The following is a 22056-nucleotide window of genomic DNA, read 5'->3' as shown; positions in this document are numbered from 1 at the left end:
GATTGAATTTCTTTGTTTGGCTTTTACAGAGGTATGTTGTCACCAATATATGCATCACAATTTTTAAGATCTTTGAAAAGAACAGGTAAAGCAAATGCATAGAAGAGAGCAACCATATTAAATAGTCATTAGGAAACAACCTTCAAGGGAAGTGGTTAACTATTTCCCCCAGCTCGGATGCTGTTCAAAGCAATGAATCCTTCCCTCCCCCCCAACCCCTCGCCGCCCCGCCCCGCCCCCGAATAGGAACAGATGATCAGCGCCACGCGCTGAAGCCACAGGGATGCACGTGGATTTGCGAGCGCTTTGTAGAATACAAATGAACGATCCTCATTCTTTTCCTAGCAGAGCATATAGGCCAGACCTCATTAGAATTCAATATCACTCTGCTTTTCTAATGTTAATGTACCAGTTATATAAGAAATACGGGGGGGGGGGGGTGCTTCCACAATTATGTTCAACATGATATCATAATTCTGGAAACTGGACGTAATCTTTGTTAAAGGAAATGATTGCATTTTACCATTTTATCTTTTGCTTCTAATGTAACAAATTCCCATTCTAATAGTGGATTATAAGAGGCCTTAATTCTTTGCGTCTCTCTTAAAGCTGCAGTGACGACCATACCGGCTTTATGGCTGTGTTTTGTTTTTTTTTTTAATGCCGTGACTAAAGATCAGATTGTGAAGGCTCCGAGGCCATCTCTCTGTGAAAGGAAACACAGCACATTACATTAATAAACAACTGTAGGAGTTTTCTTCATCCAGGAATAACTCAGGGCATTAAGGCTTGAGGTCTTTTGTCTAGAGTGCGGCAAGAAGTGTAATGAAAACAAAAACACCAACACATAAAAATACAATTTATGCTCTTTTATCAAGCGAAGAAAAAGTTGGTTAACGTTTGAAAAGGGAGCAGTAATGTAAATTTATTGACAATTTTATTGTAATAATTAGATGTTTACACAGTCTGGACATTGTGGCTAAATCACTTCTAGCATGTTTATTTGCAGGGAGCTGTTTTCTGGGCACTGCAGCAGGTTCATTAACAAGACAGACTGTATTAGGATTCAAAGAAACAACCAGCTCCCATTCTCCCCTTCTCTGTTTTACATTTACCAAAAAAACTACAAATAATAAAGGAAAATACAGAAACTGCTTCATAAGGAAAACAACTTCCCTCCTGGCCCCAAAATAGCTTAAAAATAAATCTTGTGTTGAATATCTTACTACACAGCATTAGACCACCTTTAATGGCTGTAACTAGCTTTTAATATCTAGTGTGTAAATGGCAACCTGTTTTTGACTAAGAATAAATTATAGCAGAGTATTAGGAAAGCTCTTGCTTCACTCTTTTCAAAAAAACAAACCTCAAAAAACAAACAAAATTAAAAAAACTAGTGTTTGTTTTAGGTGAGACTTCTCAATATGTTTTGAAAGAGAAAAATCTCATTTAGAGAGAAATATTTCTCTTAAGCAGTCTCAAACCAGATTAATGGACTAAAATTGCACCCTTGAATAATTTGACTAAATTTAAAATCTCTACATGGCTCTGTTCCATTAATTTTTTGTCCTTCCATACTAATCTTTAATGTGTTGCTCTGATATGGTTTTCATATTTCCAAACTGAGCTAAAATGGAAATGACAGATTTTCAGTTATGTAAAAATAGCAATGACGTGCCAGGAAAAATACATTGTGAACAAAATAATCTTTAGAAAAGATATGAAAAGAGAATATTTTTTATAGCATGGTATGGATCCAATAATAGAAGCATATTCAGGGCAATTACATCAATTTTTAAAATTTTAAAACTGTTTAAAAATTAAGGCACTAAATGCTAAGCTATAATATGTTTCCAGCCTTAGTATACTTCCATTAGAATTAAGTAGTAATCAATATAGAGTATTTATTGCTATAAACCACAGCACCAGAGGAAGCAAAGGATGGTATGCTTAGAACTCAAAATTCTCTCCTGTCATTTAGGAAGAGGGGGGAGAGTTTTAGGAATGGACTGATCTTTAATCACAGTTACCACAGTGTACCGTATTCCCCACTACCACTTTCCTTTACCAAAAGAGTATAGCAATGAAAATACATTAAGAAAGCAATAATTTTCCAGTAAAGTTTAAGATGGCAAGAGAAACTTTTATTTTAGGAAACAAGTGGTATGCAATAGGACTATGTTTTTAAGTGAATGGAATTGATTAATGGCTCAAAATAATCAAGGAATCACATCACAGAGCACTATTTTAAAGAGAATTGCTAAAAATTAACTCTATACCATAATGACTATCAAATATGCTACTGGAATTATATATACAGCATAACATTAAAGATGGTAATTGCTAGGCTAAATAATGGAAACTTCCGTGATGCTATATGATAACAAATATATTTAATAATCTTAAATAAACTCAAACTTACTCTGATATCCACACTTCTAAGTAATTCAAGACATGAGAAATGAATTTTTAAAAAATCAGATCACGAAAGCCATTATTATTTGAAGGAATATGCTCAATTTTTTTAGATAATTTAAATTATTTAAGAGTCCTTTGCATTTTTTATTAGCTTTGCCTAAAGTTATAACATTAAAGCATTAAGGTTACACGTAATGAGGTTCTGGTTTGCCCTTATTTCTAAGTTCCGTATTTTCACAAACTACAAACGGAGATTAGTGCTAAATTACAAGGCTAATTCAATCAAATAAAACTGTCTCATTCTTAGATATGCATCTGAAGAAAATGTTTAACTACAAAGTGTGTATTCACATGCAAACAATCACAGACACCCATGTGGAAGAAACAGTTCATAGACGGAGCAGATATTGGTCGAAGGGAGCCTGTACAAACATTCTCCTTAAGGTGTCTGTTAAAAAAAAATTCTCTAAATCCAACCAACTACAAACAACACTTACCTAAAGCCTATTATTCAGATGGATGGTTTTAAATATCAAAAGTTTCTTTTGAAAATTTACAGACAGAAGTAACATCTCTGTTACTGAAATCTCCATTAACAGAAAGTGACCATAGCTTGAAAACCAATCGCTTGATTCAAAAATGTATTTAAGATTATAGAGGAATTTAATCTCAAACTCCTCTAGGATGTCTGACATTAATTCTCATTAGAAAATAACAAAACCAACAGCTCACTAACATTACTCCAAGCAGCATTACAGCTAGTACTGAGCATTAAAAATTTTTTCCCCTTGCTTGCTTTTGGTTGAAGGCGAAATTTTTATTTTGACCCACGTTTCATTTCAGTTCTCATATCCTCCAATGCAGAAAAGCCATATTTACACCGTTGTTGGGTTTTTAAGGCACCTTCAAATATAATCTCACTTGAGAATAACTACACCCTGTGAGGTAGAGAGAACAAGTCTGCTGGTATTTTGCAGGCGAGGAAACTTATTCTAGGGCACGAAGTGCTGGAGAACCGAAACTAGAATTTTGATTGACTCGGATTCCAGTGGTCTTCCTACTACTCACTCTCAGCTGAACACCACTGGTACACTCTGTTCCCAACTGAAGAAAAAGAGTCCTTTTCCCTAAAGGGATATGGGCCCTCCGGCTTCCAGAATTATGTTTTATTGTAATTGGCAGCAACTCTATAAAAGATGTTCACATTACATACACACACAGCTCTTTCCTTCCCCTCACAATTCAGTAGCTACAAGCATTTCGGAGATTTTCTAAAAATCAGTCTTTTCATCTGAACCAACACTGAAACCCTTGCACCTGCCTTCCCTTGCACATTAAAAGATACATATATGAGAAAGCATCCCCAGTTTGTTTCCAAGGTAGCCGCCTAGGTTCAGAGGTAAGAAAATCAAAGAACGTTTTCTTTTATGCTTTGGGACACTGCTAATGATTGAACTTGCTAAGAATCGCACAAAGGGGAGGCTACCTGGGGCTGTTCCTTTGCTGAGTTTACGTCCCGTCTGTGTCACTTAGACTATAAGTCTGCTTGGGAAAGACTGTGTCGAATTCTATGTTTGAAATGCCGCAGCACACTCTTGGCACTTAAATGTAATTATTCAAAATGGACTCATTTAATTAGATAGGAAGAGAAATAGCAAGCCCTGAGACAGTAATAAAGAATAAAGCAAATATGCTGACCGACTGAAGCAAAGCAACAGATAGATACCAACGCACACTCACAAGATAGCGATTTCAGTTTTTCAATTCAGGGTGCATGTAACGGGATAAACACATGGTTACATACCTTGCTTTTGCTGGGTTCACAGAAAACAGAGACCATGACTGATATTGATAATTTCATAGAGGGATAAGAATTATCTGCCTTATGCCTCACATGACTTAACTCCTTGGGAAAGCAGGAGGAGGGGGAAAGTGGTGGAAGGCGATGGAAGCAGGGAGTGATGGAGACTCCACAGACCACAAGTGCTTGAACAGGGAATTAGGAATGAGTCGTGTATCCATCTGGATGGGACAGGTTATTTTATACGAATGAAATCTACTTGGTGGGCAGCTGGAGATCAGGGCAATATGAAGTCATGCACTCCCTGTCCTTTAGAAGCATAGTATTCTAAGTGCCAGGCATGGAAACCTTTCAGAGTATTCTACCCTGTACAGGGTACACTGTAGAGTACCCTGTAGAGTCTACAGAATTAAATACTCCTTGGAAACTGACCCTCGGTGCACCTTCTTCTTTTGGGCTATAAAATGGCCAATACTTCAGAGCACACTTTAGACCACAAGAGGACCCAACCTTACCCCTCCTCTGGCTAAATCCCAGAGGGCTCTAGTGAATATTAGTTCTTACTTTTCTCTTCCTGCCCCACCCCGACCAGCCTCCCACCACTGAGGTATAAAAACTTAAAAAATTTTTTGTTCAAAAAACACAACAGAAGACTTTCATGTTATGGAGCCCCATACAAGGCACCACTGTAGATGCCCAAGGAGTTAAGACCTCATACTCGAGTGCCAGATATTCCAATAAAAGTTCTCCTTAAACAAATTCCTATCTCAACAAGTAAAAAAAAAAAGTCTTCAGTCAGACATTGCCATCACTCAGTCACAAAATTACGCAAGTTTTATAATGATGGTAAAGGGCTGAACAATTTAATAATAATCCTTTAAACTGTTTTTTTTTTTTTTAAATCTATCCATTTAAACACCACCCCCAAAAACCAACTAATTGAAAACTCTTTGAGACAGAAGCATCCAGCTTTGAAGTCCTCTCCAAGGCTTCCTTGCCTGGTCTGTGTCCTTGGGCTTGGCTTGAGGAGATGGAAAGAATAGGAAGTGTTGTTCACAAAGGGTCCCTTTGGCACCATGTCGTCTCTTGACTCTCTGCTGCCTTGACTGACTTTCTATTTTCAGCCAGACTGGAAGTTCACAGACAGAAGTGTTTCAGTATTAAAGTTGCTCCTCCACTGTGGATTAGCTGCTTTGGATTTGGCAGAGTCACCACGGCCTGCTTTACGACTGCAGGAGGCAAATTCCCACTGTCCAGGTGTCAATTCTTGAGCTATCCTTTTCATATGCTCCAGACTATTTTTAAGAATGGTGTCATCATCAGCGGTCAATAAGCTTTTACTGAGTGCCTATTATATGCAAAGAAGAGAATTAAGTATTTAGTCTGAATTCGTTACAGTCCTGGGAAGCAAAATGGTACTGAATTCAAGGGAGGGAGGCTAGGTAACTTATTATTCCTGGACCTTGGGACAAATTATTTAACCTCAGTTTCCTAATCAGGAAAATGGGAATAAACAACAGACCTTGGGCTGTGGAAGGACTGGATGAAAAGTACAAAGCATAACAAGTAGTAAACACTTGTTAATGTTAGTTACCGCTATTACTATCTTAGTTAAATTGTTGTTGCCATTTTCACATGACAGTGAAAGAACACAAGGTTTTTGAAATGGACTCCCAGGGAAGCTGGGAGGGGGAGACAGCCTATGGGAATCTGCTTGTTTGTTGGAATTTCCTCCTTCTCTAAAGCAGTCACTTTTCATCGGCATACAACGGTGGCATTAATTTTCTCCTTTGAGAGCACCCGTGTGACGCTTTCCTCAAACAAGAGCTCAACTGCTGCTTGAGCCACAAAATGGCACCTGCTTTTACTCCAGCAGGAGTGATATTTTTCTATTACAAAGTTCAGGCCAATAAACAGAAAACAGACAAGTGCTGTTCTATATTACCCCTCTGAGTAATGGATAATAAAAAAGAAAATGGTGAAAACAGAAAAGAGAGAAACCCAAGGAAATACTTTCCAAGGTTCCAACATTAAGAAATGCACTTACAAGATGGGATTTTGGGGCAATTTCTATTTTCACATCTTTGCACACATTCACAAGTTTTTGACTGCTCAACCTTCAGCCCCTTTCCCAACTTTACAGACCTAAGCTGAGCAACGGTATGACTACAGCTACTTTCTGTACTTACGGTTCCTTTCATCTTGGGATTCAAAGCACTCAAGTTAACATAACCATACAACTTTAAAGAAATAGGAAATGAAAGTTTTTAAAAAAAGACAAAAATTGAATTAAGGTTGGATCTGGCAACAACTGTGAAACTTTCCACTTTCAGATACTCCTTTTTGATTCATCCAAAGTGACAGCTAGAATGCTTCCAAGATCAGAAGACGTCTCTGTTATTACCCAGGTGCAATGCAGGGCAACAGTGACTTGGGATGTACTGGAAGTATAACTAGATCACTTGCCCCAAGCTGCCTGAGTCACCTGTGCCTTCTCTGAAAGAGTGACAACACTGAACTCAGGAAAGGAAGCAAGGAAACATCTAAAGACTGGCTGCCACATTCAACTTTCCTGTTATTCACAATCTCACTCAATTCTGTTACCAACAATCCAATCCACGTGTTGATGTTATTATGAGGACAACGAAGCTGCTTTTAAAGACTCAGTAAAGGGTACTGAATTTTTTTTTTTTTTTTTTTGACAAAGAGAACACTGTCAGTCAGAAAGCTGATGAACTAAATGATAAAGGGATTTTCTCTACCAGGTATAGAGAAGTCAAGCTCTTTTCTTCTTAAATTTCAGATACTGTGGGATGCCACATCAGTTAATTAATAAATATTTACTGGATACACACCTATACTCTGAAGTACCATGCTGGCAGTAAATCATGTTTCTGATCAAGCAGTGATAGAGCAGATTCTACTAAGGAAAACAAGAAAAAAACCCTGGAAAATAGCATTAATGAAACATCATTTCATGTTACAAAATTATAAATAAAATAATTTTTTAAGTATTTATCTCATCACAAGCAAGATGTTACACTATTAGAGGTTCTAAGTAATATTCTAGAGAAATTCAACTACAAGGCAGTGGATGGTAACGTTGGTTGAAGCTGAGGATGTCCAGAAATTCCTTGTTCCCAATCCAGAGGATTGATTAAGTTATGCATTTGTGTGTAGGTTAAGTTTGTAGAAAGATACTTTAATAATATACTACTTGTTTCTCTGAATATCGGAACACTCAGGATTTTACTAACAAACTAGGCCATTTTAACAAATGTTTTTATGTGATAATTATATCTCTTCAAGCTCTGAGTGAATCTGTGTTTTCTATGGTATGATCATGTTTTAATCTCCACCACCTCCTTTTTTACCATATGGATTGCTTTTCAACATTCTTGAGTCCACTGAACTCAAGAGAAGTAAAAGTGACCTCTATACAGTTTATGTTTGTAATTCCATTCAACAATTGAAATATGAACAATTGATTTATATGAAATGTACAAGTACTTTGCCTGTTTTAAAAATTCTCACAATGCTTCACTCAGTCTCACTGATGAAGTTCAAGATTTTAAACTACATGTATGTTAGGGTAAGTTTTCTTATAGTGGCTAAACTACAAATCTGGATCTCTAATATATAACTCAGCTCTGGGTTCTGTTTTCAATCATGACCCTGGGGGGCACCAGACTCTATGAAGTGAGTAGCAATAGGTTAGACTGGAGAAATTATAGGAAAATTGGAATCATAAGAACTTTGAGAGAGTCTTGACTAGAAGCATTTTAGAAACAACTGAATGGAATCTCTACTCTTTGTGAAAGGCTATATTCAACACTAATAGCAAAAACCCTCCATATAACAGAGATTTTACCTACAGATGGCTGAAAAGTGATTTTCTATGATCCCATAATACTTTATATAATTATCTGTAATTAAATTAGCACAAGATAAAAATAATCTACTTAAAATAATACAAAGTATTCAAAATAATTGCTAGGCTAAACAACATTCTTTTTCATAAAAGAAATTGTCATATACAACCAAGTGGCAAAAACAGAATGGAGTGAGCTGTGGTTAAGTGTAAATCCTATAGCAATGAAAGTAATTTGTATTATCCTTACTTCTTTGAATAAATTCAGATGACAGCCCTATTTCATTTCTTCATTCAGTTTGGAGGCCAGATGGCATTAGAATCATTTACTTCACCTTGTTGTGCTTAATTACTACAATCAACACACTATTTTCCAAATTAATCATAACAAAGTAATTTCATTAGTAACACAGCAGGCTGTTGAATTATTAGCATCATAACAGTTTGCAAACAATTAAACTTTATTTGAACCTTAAAAATTTGCAGAGTGGAACATTATTGTAAGATCTAATGGCAATAGAGTACAAATTCAGTACAGAGCAAATAATCAAGCAAAATGCTATGTAAAATATGACTTACAATCACCTTTGAAAAAAATTAGCTCTCTAACTGTTCATAGAAAAACAAATAAAAGCTAAGCAAACATAATGAGAACATAGCAATTAGCACATTTTCTAACAAGCCATGTTGTTTAAATTCACATTAATGCTATTATTATGATCTTGAAGAGTGTGTGATATATTGTCAAGGGTGTAAAGAAAACTTTCTCCCTCCTGGTATACAAATGATTTCACCAAATGAATATAGTCACGAGTTGAAAGTAATGATTGTTTTTCCTGTCATTCCGATTAAAAATTTTTTGTTTCCTTTCTCATCTCCCACCTACATTCAAGTAAAAAAGAACAAAGGCCAGAGGAGCTCTGGACAGAGTTAACACTTTTTTTTCTGTATTGTCACCGTTCACAGAGACTGTCTGGCATCCGTTGGCAAAGGACTCCCTCTCCTGGATTAACTGTAAAAGGAGGCAATAATCTGCTAAGTACTTTACATGTGGAGTGAGTCTGTGCCTGAGTGGGGGAGGGGTTTCCAAGGGGGTTCCTATGCAATGAAAAGCTGCTGCCATCTACTGGCTCAGGACTAAAATCTTCACTTAGACCAGGAGCACAAGGCCTGTGTCCACAAGGAAGTCAACATGGTCAGTGGAACCCACAGCTGCTTTCACTTTTCAGTCTCTCAGGCTTTGAAAACCAATCCACTAAATTCATCTCCAGTGGTCTCACTTTTGCTAAAATGATTTCAATCTATTCCAATGGTTCTATGTTAGGAAAAAATTAACAAGTGCACAAATTAATTTCTAAAAGCTTTAACTTGACAGTGTCTAATTTATATAAACTGGAATTTACCTACATTCCCCAAATTAATATGCATATTTTTTACATGTGAAATCGGATAATCACAGTATGGAGGGGATAATACTAAAATATAAACTCTGAAATATTGCTTGTGGATAGTTTTTATAAATAATGGAGGTTTTTAAATATTATCAGCTCATTTGCATGGTTAGAATCTTTATCTTTAAAGCAAAGATCTGAAAAGTTCAACAAAAGTAGTACCCTCCTATCCAGGATTCAATATTAGCAAATTATATTTATTTCAAATAATTATCCAATCAGCGCTATATTTTGGTATATCTACCCCACTGGTACCTTGTAGACATTTAAAATACCTCTGCTTTCAAACATACATGGAAAAGTAGTAACTCCACAAACCTTGCTCTGGAGTACAACATACACCTCCAACGTCAGGCTAACACTACCCTTCCACTCACCTGCTGGTACATGTTCCCGCTGTGATTTCTACACCCACCCCTCTGAGTTGCTTTGAGAAGTGCAGCGCGGGCTCAAATCTGGACTTGTACTGTTTTGTGATGGGACTTTAATAGCATAGTAATGATCAGTCAGGGTAAGAGTACTCCGTTATGCCCTCTGACTTTGAGAATACATTGAGGTTCTTTATGCCATTACATTAGTGGCAGAATGGGGCCTCTCATAAATTTTTTGTTTTATTAAATTTAAAGAAAACTACAGTAGGAAATGTTGGCAAACCCATTAAATAACCAGGGTATTTATTATTGGTAAAGGGCTTTGCACAAACCATGGTTCTGGTCTGCACGTGTGTTGCACAGGGTGACACCATACTCCCATTTGCAATTCTATCATTTTTCTTTCTTGTGGCTATATTTAACATAAAGTAAATTCACCAATCAGTAAAAATTCTTTCGTGAAAAAATGTTAACTATTGTTTGAAAAATAAATACTAAGATAACTCATCTACAAAGTTTTAACAAAGCGACATTCTTTAGATAGCATCTACCAAAAACTTGAATGATATATTCAATTGAAATTTTTATGAAATTATACATTACATTCTAAAAAATAACTGAAATCCAGTATTAAGAGAAATTACAACTCATACTAGAAGTAGCAATGACTATGTGATACATATAAAATAGTGCTGAATTCTTCACACAAATCAAATGAGTGAATAAAAACTATGATTATTTGAAAAACAGCAACAGGTAAAACTTTATTGCTCGCATCTAATTTACATTAATATCCTTCATTTAATTTCACATCAGAGGAATATTATAATGAATGCATAAAACAACAAAGACAAATGATGCTCAACAAAGCAAAGAAAGGTTATGAGCTGTCACTCATGCTTTCACAATGATTCTCAGTCCAAAGCATTTGCAGACTAGCAGAGGAATCTTCCTTTTCTGCAGGCAGAAAGGGAAAGTTGCATCTTAATTTTTTTCTTCAGGCAAAATGTTGATTTTTCCTTCTTAGAAAAAAATTACATTTTTAGCCAAGGAAAAAAATGAATGTTTACTCAATATTTTGTCAATTCAGCTCTTCAGAAAGGCCATAAAAGTGGTATTATACTAGAGGAGGACGTCTGGGAAAACAGCTGATTAATATCAAAGGGACTTTCTCTAAATAATCTATTTATTCCCCAAGTAAATTCTATGAAGTTATTTTTAAAACTAAACCAGATTTTTTTTTAAAGAAGATGATCATTTGGGAGCATAATCTTTGTGTTATCAGAAAACTACAAAGACTTTTAAAAAGGCAAAGACTCATAACGCAGAAACCAAGAGAACATATGAGCTATTACAGAATATTGGATTAAAATGTACTTACCCAGGACTCTCAAATATCATACATCTCCATTATGTAGGCTTTCGGCACCAAGCCAATGGCTCCCTTCATTTCTCCTACCCACCAGCCATATCTATTGTATTCCTAATTGAAAACAATATGCAATATTAACCTTTACACTGGTGTAAATACAATGTGGTTTGTATGCAACTTCTTAGAAATGTTATTTCTTTTTATAAAGTTATAAGAGCTTGAGCTGCAAATTGAAACATTTTAATCTTTTTTGTTTCTGGACACGTTAAAAAAAAGCTGCGAGGCAAAGATTTAAATTAACATATAAGAAAGAGCCTGTTTATTTCATGGTGTGTAACACAGAAACAGTCACTTAGTATAGGAAACTAGCAAATGAAACTATATAAGGAAGTCAGCTCTGGGCTCCTTTCCCTTCTCTCTCCCTCTGTCTCTCTGTCTCTCTGTCTCTCTGTCTCTCTGTCACACACACACACACACACACACACACACACACACACACACACACACACACAAACACACAGCCTGGGGGATACCTTTTTATATGCAAACACCAGTGTTAAAGGCTCGGAGGATCCTTGGGATACTATCTTTGCCTTCAAGGAGCTTATCATCTAGCAAGGATAGACTGTTTTTTGTTTTTGTTTTTTTTCACAATAAACTACTTAATTCCTAGTTAAATTCATATGACCAAAAATGATTTAGAATGCAGAGGTATGCCCTTTCTTAGGAAAATCTAATACATGAGTATAGACATTTTAAACAGATAAATTAGAGAATAAGGAAACACTAATAATATATCCCCAGATTGGCTTTCCAAAATAATTCACAAAAGGGCTCCTTTTCAAAAGCTTCCCAAAGGCATTTATTGTTCCTCTGACTGATCACAAACTACATTAGGTAAAGGATGAGTAGAGGAATTTAAAAGTGCTATTAGATTCACCCTTACAGAGGAAGATCAATAGGAAATAAAAGTATCTCAAGTTATAAAGGCAAAATATTAATCTAGCTGTAAGAGAAAGTGATTGATGAGTCACTTTTGCGTTTATTTTGCAGTGTGAGCTAAACCTGTGCCTCCTCTTCTTCCCTTTGCTCCACTGACAGACACACCACTGCTCTAGGCATCGTGAACACTGTACCCGGCCTCATTTGTCTGCCAGATTGACTAATGTATTTTTATCTCAAATTTATTTATGTTTAGTGAGATACAAACAAAGTAAAATGAATTACAAGTTTCAAGAATAATATCTTCCAAAAGCAATACTCTGAAAAAGCACTGTAGGACCCAAATTTAATTTTTCATATAAGATAAATTTTTAAAATCAATCCCCAAAGTAATTCAATAGGCTATGATTTCCAACATCTGAGTCATAGATAAATGTGCATATGCATATCGAGTTACATGTGGGGAGGGAATGTTAATACCAGTACAGATTTAACATTTGTATTGATGACTAATCACGCTATTGACCATCAGAAAGGAAAATCATACAGTTCTTCCACACAAATGTAGCAACAGTCCCAGGTATGTATTGATATGCAGTCTGTCAATAGAGAGATTTACAGGATTAAAACCTGTGAATACTTTTTTTTAACAATGGGATATATCAGAATTAGGTTTTTTGTAAGAAGATGGAAGGGTAGAGGAGGCCTGATTCTAATGAGGGCACAGCTCTGGCTTATGAGGCCACAGACTCAAGATTTTAAGTTTAAAAGTTTCTTGCTAGTGTGAACTCAACAAAATTCTCCAAGCAATGAAATCAGTTCTGATGCCCAGAACTCAATGATGACGCCTATAATCTGTGTAGAATATATTTATCAGAGGAAAATACCAATTTACTGAAAGCTATGATTAGCAACCATTATATCCTAATAGGTACCTAATAAAACTGCCCTTTTCAATTTTTAAGGCCATGAATACAATTCGAGCCTAATGCTTAACAAAACAAATCTATTTCACCTTGCAGAGGCCAAAGGCCCACAGCTTAAGTTTTCAAAATGGATACTTAACAGAGTAAGTCTAAGTGTGGAAGCTCTTATCCAATGCCCATCTAAGATTTTTTTCAACTGATTATTTGAAAGGAGTAAAGGAAGTAAGCCCCCAAAGAGTAGAAACAGAAACAGAACACATTTAGTGAGAGGACATATTATGACCGAAACCTGCTTTCAGAGAATAGCCTGCAATCTGGGTTGCAATGTTTAGATTCAAGTTACAAACCAGAGAGTTCATATTACTTTAAAACATTCTGCTTTGAAATTATGATCTGCACTCTCAATTAAGGGCATATTATTGTTCTCAAAAAGCTCATTCACATCCAAATTTAAGAAATTGATTTCCAACAAATCACTTCAACAAAAGACCAATGACACACTTCACACATGAGAGAATTTTGCATGACGGTAACAGAAGATTCATTAAACAGAAAGTACAGTAATAAACAGCAGAGGAGTTTATTCAGCTGTAAACAAATCCCTTAAAAGTAACACTGTAGAAAAAAATTAAGTTTTAGACTAAAATAATCTTAAATGTTTCATTTAATTAATTTAAAATAATTGAAAAGCATATGAATACACATCTCATAAACATACTCTAAAATGTAACAGGTTTAAATCAGAAAAGAGTAAAAATAAAAAACTAGAATGTTTATTACTTTACATTCGTAAAGAATTCCATATAGCACTCCTGTGTGGAATTAAGAGGTAAGATAAAATATAGTGAGGTAAAAATCTAGTAGACAAATTTATGGATTTACACTGCAGCCATTAGAGTATGTCAGCAAGACTGCAAACACAGAAGCTTTTACTTTTATCATTACTATCCTCTGTATGAGCCTCCTGAGCAACATGAATCCCAATTAAACCATTTGCAGCCTATAAATTGGAATGAAGATGCTTCGTGGAGTGCGGTATTCTAAACTTCAGCCTGAAGATTCAATAGCATACACGGTTTCCTTTGGAGGTAGAAAGTCTGCCTTCCTTTGCCTTCCCTGTTTGCTGCTCCCAAACAAATGTGATTATGAATGATATATTACTTACAGTGGAAAATAATGCAGTCCATACAGTGTTGTCTCGCTCTCCACATACTAATTGTAGTATTGGTCTAAAAGTCACAGGTGGGCCATTAAAAAAAAAACAAACAACCCTCGAACCTTATCGTGTTAATAAACAAAAAATAAAGAGACAAAATCATACCAGACTGCCATCTAAATCTCTGAAAGGTTAGGAAGCATCATGTCATCTTGATGGCACACAAGATCTCAGGTACAAGAAGGTCTGCCATCTGGTATCCTTCACCCTACGCGGCTCTTAACATCAACTGAAATGCTAGCATAGGCAAGTGACTGTACTTCAGGAGGACTGATAAAATAATGAAGAGTCCTTTAATCTACAGGAAACCATTCTAGTCAATTTATAAGAAATATTGCATCCCTTTGTAGGACATGTAATTATTTTCTATTAATCATGTGCTATAAAGCTACATTATGTGGTTATTCTGTTATCACTAGAAAGAGGCCTGCAGTCAGCTTCTGACAATGTTAGGTAATTACTAACACAAAGCTTCTTTCTCCTCCTGTAGTAATGCTATCAAGATCCAGAGGTGTAGTGATGCTTAGTGTATAAAAATAGTACTCAAAAGAAATTCAATATCTGCAAAATGGATGGCTTCAAGGCAAAATGTAATGTGGCAGTCAAAGATGCAAAAGAGCCAAACTTGCTCAATAATTCGAGAAAATAATCATAAAGCAGCACTGAACAGTTGTGATCTAACGCCTGTTTTCAATTGTCATATCATTAAAATAGTTTTATTTTGTAGTTAAAATTTTAGGCCTCAATTAATCATTATTAAGCAATAAATTAAAGTGATTATGTAAAAAGGCAGGAAAAAAGGAATAGTTTTGATAAAGTGAAACAGAGACTTTATTCAACACAATGGCAAACATATGCCCATGTTTACTTATTAACTAAATCATCTCTCTCTGCCAGTATTATTTTACTCTTAAATAAGACCCCAACATTTACTTAAATCCTTTTCAACACTATGATTCTCACTTCTCAAGTATGTTAATCCACTTTCTACAACCCACATGGTAAAAGAATGCTGCCTTAACAGAAACTTGAAACATTTTAAGATTTTGTGATGTGCCACCCTTTCAGAAAGTCGTTTCCAGTCTGTTTGAAAGCAACAGGTGTTAGAAAGGTTAAAAGACTATATTCCTTTCTCCAAACATAAATCTGTGCTTCAAAACATACCAGCCTTGTGCAGAAATAAAGGTAATTTTATTCACAGAATATAAACTACATTGAGTTTCAGAACCAGTGGATTTTACCACTGTTTTCCAACTATTTACTGTGATACTTTCAATTTTTCAAATTGTTCATAAACATTGTAGTAGCATGAAAACTAGATAATTATTTAAATTATGGAAATACTTTTTTCAAGGCCACCTCTTCAATCTCTTCCTTTTTACTATCTCCAAGTAGAAACTTTTTAAGAATCATTTCTTATACATCCATCATTTCAAAAGTTCTCTTAAAATGCACAACAGGAACTCGACAACCTCAGTGTTTTACTATTATTATCTACACATTTACTGCTTGAATCTTAGTCTCCTAACTCATTTCCTACATGAAGAAATGGACATTAACAATTTCTAAGGTCCTCCATGATGTTTAAATACCACCATTCATGAACCTGCTTTAACACCCTAAGTCTCTTAGCAACATATGAAAATCAGCCATTACCTTATAATTTACTATGCAGGTGTGACTCTGAGTTACTCTAACTCAAAGAATTACTATTTTTTTCTCCATGCACTGTGCACTCCATTTTTAAAGTGAGAGAGACAAAAGACAAGAAGGAAAGGTGATAGTAAGAACTTAATTCGTATAACAAATTTTAGTTTATATTCCAGAGTCAAGACACATTTAATTCAAATTTCTACACAGTCAACATTTACAATGCCATAAAGTAAAAACTGATATGCAGACTGATGATTCTTAGATATTGTTAGGCAAAGAAGGATCAAATCATACTCAGTAGTGGGTGACCTTGGTACTCAGTGTGTTTCACCAACCAACTCATGACTGTTAACTGTTGAGACCTTCATCACCTCACCCTGGATTATTGCATCATCAACTCTGCCTCTCTGTTCTTCCCAGAAACGGCCTTTGTCAGTTTACGCGGCTGCTCAGGAATGTATACTAGCCCTGCAGTGCTTTAACTCCAAACTCCTCAGCTTGGTTTCTTCCCACCCTGCCAGCCACATCCCCCCTCACTGCTCTGGTTCCACAGCCCAACCTTCTGTGCTGCACTCATTCCCGCCTCTGTACGTGCTGCTACCTCCCCAGGGAATGTCTCCCCTCCCTCATCCAAAGCCTATCCAGTGACTAAGACCCAACTCAAGTTACCCAGCTTTCACGAATTTTTCTCTGAATTATCTAATTCATACTTACACCTCCCATTTCAAGCTGAGCATTTATTCCTCCGTGCAGTTTATGTACTTAAAATTTGTCCCTTCAACTGAAATAAAGCAGAAACTTACTGAGATCACGGCAATGTCTTACACTTAATCTGTATGCTCCATACTCCAGGATGTGTAAAAATATTCAATAAATATGTACTGCATGATGAAACATACTCTTTTTTTCATTTTGGATGGTGCACCAGATGACCATCCTAAATATTTTCTTAGGAAGTGTAATTTCCAATAGGCATATATCCTCTTTGTGTATACTGGACATATTTGAAGAATTTTAGTAATGACAAAACAAACATTTGTTCTGAAGTATGTTTAGCTTCACAATATGAAGTGTGTTGCTCCTACTCATGGCTGGCTGTCACCCACCACGTTTTCCAATGTGCTGTATAGGATACCTTGTCTAAAGACCCTAAATTCCACTTGCAAAAAGAAAGATACCGGTCCCCTGCAGAACTGGGACCAAATAATTCTACTTCTTCAAATGGCTTCAGCTGAATTTACTGTAAGTACTGAAGAGGTTAAGACAGAACCCTGCAAAGGCAGAAACAGTGTGGCTGGTCTAAGGGAAAACTCTGCTAGTTTTTCAGCTTCTTATACTTGTGATCATTTTTTCAGAAGATCGAGGGTCTCCAGCTGGTTACTAACCAGGTATGCAACTTTGGGCAATCCCCAAGTTCTTTAGGGGTGATTTTTTTTACATTTATATCACTCTTTGAGACTCCACAATAATCCAGTTACATACTTAAATCAATACGTCTAAATATTATACATCTGGACCCTCACAGAATTACCTACATGAAATCTCTTGTTATAGTTACTATACATTTTTTGTTGTTGAGGGTAATATCCGCCACTGTTGTTCTTATTATATAAAGCTGTTGAGGTCAGATCATCAGTGAAGATTCTCGAAATTCATGTGAGTTTTTTTTCTTTTTTAAAGTAGCCAGTGCAGGGAAAAGCCAAGCTTCCTCCTTTATGATTAAAAAGAATTATTAGCTCCTTGTCTCTCCCTTTTTCAGTTTGGCTGCCAAGAAGCTCAGGAAGTTCAAGTGCAGAAACGTCACTGTCTTTTAAGGTCTCCACAGAGGCAGTCCTTTTTTCCATTAGCCTTTTATTTATTTTTCCCCAATCATGTGGAGGAGCCTCAAGATCTTCTCACCTATGAAGTGAAAGGCTAGCACTAAGGTTCCCCTATCTCTGCACTTCTATCATTCTAAATTCCTTTAGGAAGTTCAGGATTACTTCCTATCTTTAACTATATTTTCATAAACATATATTAAACATCTATCTGCTATAATGTTAGATACTGGGGATTCAAAAATACTTAAGACACAGTGTCTACCTCAAGGAATTGAGAGAGGGAAACGAAAAATCTTAGTCATGCCCCACTTAGGTGTAGCAAAAGGGAAAGAGAAAAGCCTTTAGGATCGGATCTGCATTGATTCCAGGAGAAGGTACTTCCTAGTGATTTACATAATAAGGTTACTGAGCATCAGTTTTATCATCTGCAAAATTATAACACTATATCCTTCGTAGGGTTACCTTAAGGATTAGAGCAGTGGAAGCATACTGAGCGCCTAAGAACAGAATACTGTAGGTATGCAACAGATACGTTTTCATCCCCTCCCTCTGCCTTCCCACAAATTGGTGTAGCAAAACACCAGGGCAACAAAAAAACAGAACATTTTGGAGTGTACTATAAGGCAACCTGATTATTTGGGGCTGTTCCAAAGGGAATCTGATCTTTAAAGGGATAAGGAGGGAGACAACTCAAAAGAGTGTGTGCCGTATACACACTGAGGGATTTTGTGTGTGTGTTTTGGGGCTGGGGGCGGGGGGCAGAAGGGCATAAAAAAGCATGGATTTTTCAATTTAAGATTTTTTTTTTTAATTACCAACATGATGCTTTTCTTTAAGGCTGTTTTGTTTTGCTCCTGGGAAACCTTTGCTTATTCCATGCAGAACTAAACCATGTAGGCTCTGTAGCTACAGCAGCGCCTCCACAGTCTCCTCTGTGAACCCTGCCTCTCTGACACTGCCTTCTGGTTTCTCCTTTACTTCTCATGCCACTGCAGGGGCTCAGCCTGACAGTCTGCCTTCTGTAGGCACCTTCCCCTTTCATCTGTCCACATTTTCCTGGAATGCTCCCTCCATTTTATGTAAGAGAAAATCGGGAAGTCCTCGAGCATGTTTTTTGCAAACAGGTAACAAAAAGAGTCCCATAAGTGGAATGAGAATCTGACACAGTGCTGTTTCCATCAAGTGCTCATCACCACTAGGAAGAGGGAGGTCTGCCCACTATACTTCACTGCACCTCAGCCCACAGGATCGCCACACTGACAGCACAGAAACTAAATGCCATCAGACCCAAATAACAGCAGTGACAAGTACAAATACTCCTCCTCCTTCACAAAGACTATAAGACATGATAACATTTAGGGAACTAGCTTAGTATCACCAATGTATGTCCTATACTGAGATGCCCTAGTTACTGTACAGCAGGTGGTTTTGCTATATATGGCACATGGGATCAGATGGTCACCAAGGAAAAACTAAGAGCTAAAAAGTAACTCTGTTATTTTCCTCTGCCAGTAGAACTCAGCAAGACTTTCATTTTATTTATTTTTCTGGTAGGTCTGAAGCCAAAAAAGCCCCAGTAACAGAATCTTTACATTTTCACAATGAGAAGCAAATGATCAGTGACAGTTACAATTCACCAATCACTGGAAAAAGTCACAGATACAAAGGGAGGCAATGCTTGAAACTCCAAACAACACACACTAAAAAATGCCCTTTTACTGTGTATTAGTGAACACTATCAACCTATATTTCCTGGTTTTGACTTAATAAAAAATGTCTCCAAAAGCTGCAAAGCCCAAGTCACGTGTCCTAGACTAGATCAAATATTTCAGGATTCTTAATTCTCTTATTTTTCTGTTAATAGCAGACAAAGCAGCATGCCTCTTTCCTGCTGAAGCATAGCTCTTCTGCCATTAAGTCTCTAAAAGTAATTTATTGCCTTAAAAGTAAGAATAGAAATGTGGTTAGCAATTTACTGGTGAGTACAGATTGAAAGATAAACTAATAGACGACGTAAATCCAGAACAGCAAATAGAATAACATAACCAAAGAGGTATGCGGGGCTATGGAATATGCCTATAGCTATATAACCTGGATCTTGCTATTAAAATTATAAAACTTCATAAACACAGTTCTCAGACAGTACCATTCATTAACTATGATATTATATCCATGTTTAAGGTGGTAATAAAATTGAAATGCAAACCAATAAAAGAATTTAGCATTATTTTAAACAATTTGATTCCTAAATAAATAAATGAAAATAAAATAAATAAAAAATAAAATAAATAAAAATAAATGATTTGCAACCTCAAATATGATTTTCCCCCATCAAATAAATCTGAAACTAGGCCAAATAAATCCAAAACTGACAACTGGCAGTTGTCATAAAAATCACATATTTCACTTTCATCCATCCCTATAAATATCCTCCATTTTGGGGGAGAGGGAGGAAGATTTCTAAATCTCCACTGAACTACTGAAGTAAAGAAAATGTTTTATTTTAACACACAAAAAAATAGAAGCAATGTTATATGAAAAGACCTGTAAGCAAAAAGTTACAGGCTTGTGTTTTTAGGCAAGCAGTATTTAGATTTATTATTAGTGAGGTTCAAAGGTTAAAACTAAGAAAATGCCAGACACTCTGAAGGAGGGGCTAGTTCAGCCAGGGGTCACATGACAGCTTCTAATTGGGAAATGTTAAAAAGGGAAGGGGAAGGACAGGGTATCTGCCTTCGCGTTCTTCTTTATTGTAACATTTGATTTTCACTAAAAAAAAAAAGAAAAAAGAAAAAAAAGCTAAGATTTGTATAACTCTCAAAAGAGGCTTAAAATAAATAAATCATCCCCAGGCCGACTGAGCACAGCTGACACCCCCTCAAGGCTTCCTTGCAAAAATAGAAAAAAAAGACTGAATTTTAAAATCAAACTATATTTCTATAGTGAATTTTAATAAAAAGAACTGAACTGTCAAACTAGCTAAATCTTTCTGTCATTATAATTACAAAATTAAAATACTCTTTATTATAGTGCATGCCATTTTATTTCTTGATTTGTCTACATGTTTATTTACATTGAAAAGAATGCATCTTTTCTTAAACTATCTTGTGTTGCCTTTTTAAAAAAGATTATTTTCAGAACTGTCAGCCTTTTAGATGGTAAGTCAAGTCAATGATAATTAAATACTGCAAACTATAGATCCCTTAATTACAGAAAGAAAGCTACACTTCTTTGAAATCTTTTCAGTGGTATTTTTTATTAGAAAAGTCGTGGCACTAATTTTTTTTTTACTAAGTACCCATTTTTTATGGCTCTATAAATACTGTTAGACTCAAAATGCATTCTTAAGTATACAATTTTTACATTTAATTCAGAATGATGAAAAGAATTTTCATAATTAATGCTTATACTTTATTGACATGAGATAGGAAAGTAATAACCCATAGCTAGATCTAAAGTTGGATTTATGACATCACTTTGGTTGTGCACATTAGCTGCAATTACCTGCACCACTCACTGTGAGCCACTAGATGGTGTAAAAAATAAATGGTAAAATTTCATTCCATCACCACGAAATCGAAATATAACTCTGAGAAAGATTAAACAAATTTCTAGTCACATAACAATACTAGTGATTTCTATATTTATTGCACTTAAAAAATAATCAATACATAGCATCAGCTCTACCTTGATCTAGAAATAAGGCCTTTTGAGCAATGTTTTGCTCTTTTCTTCTAAGGGCCTTGAGTTCTGAATTTAAAATAATACTCAGCATTCAAACTGCTGTCATCATTCACACATTAAATAAATTTATGATATTAATTTATGGTCTATGTTTGCCAAAATTTTGATAAAAACTGGAAGGCCAAGCGGATATAAAATTAGAGAATCACCAGAGGTTCCTATCTGAACTAACCCAAAGCCAAGTGGAGTCTTCACAAATACATCCTGAACCCCAAAGCAACCTGACAACAAACAGCCAAGATGCTCATCAATGACCCAGAATTTGTTCAAATTCCATCAAGAGAAAACTAAGTGTCCTTTCTTTCACCCTCACTAAGATCAACCTGGCTGATTTTACCAGGTCCGCAGCTGGGTAAATATGGGTATTTACTCATCCAGCCAATGGTGATAATGTGCTAGCTAACAAAGTCCTGTCTCTTCTTTCCAAAACCAAAACGAGCTCCAGATCAAACGCCCATCTTTAAAAGGCCT

At 35.9% G+C, this 22056-nt stretch overlaps 1 protein-coding gene across 4 annotated transcripts in view; it reads right to left on the bottom strand.

Moving 5' to 3' along the window:
- Positions 1 to 883: 883 nt before the first annotated feature.
- Positions 884 to 22056, bottom strand: part of SKAP2 (src kinase associated phosphoprotein 2) — a 180892-nt gene continuing 159719 nt past the window's right edge. Inside the window, exons 12-15 of one of the 4 annotated variants that reach the window (XR_009053159.1) lie at positions 11294 to 11395; positions 8341 to 10934; positions 7075 to 7142; positions 889 to 5567 (exon numbers count right to left, since the gene is read on the bottom strand). Coding sequence is in view for 1 of the 4 variants with exons in the window: in XM_057731328.1 (XP_057587311.1) it covers positions 11303 to 11395 (93 nt within the window). In the remaining 3 variants the exon portion in view is untranslated. Of the gene's footprint in view, positions 10935 to 11293; positions 11396 to 22056 lie in introns of all 4 variants that reach the window. The other 3 variants (XR_009053157.1, XR_009053158.1, XM_057731328.1) reach the window with 3 other exon arrangements.

Source organism: Hippopotamus amphibius, chromosome 4 (assembly GCF_030028045.1).
Source record: "Hippopotamus amphibius kiboko isolate mHipAmp2 chromosome 4, mHipAmp2.hap2, whole genome shotgun sequence".
NCBI classification, from domain to species: domain Eukaryota; kingdom Metazoa; phylum Chordata; class Mammalia; order Artiodactyla; family Hippopotamidae; genus Hippopotamus; species Hippopotamus amphibius.
This window is presented reverse-complemented; position numbering and strand designations above follow the sequence as displayed.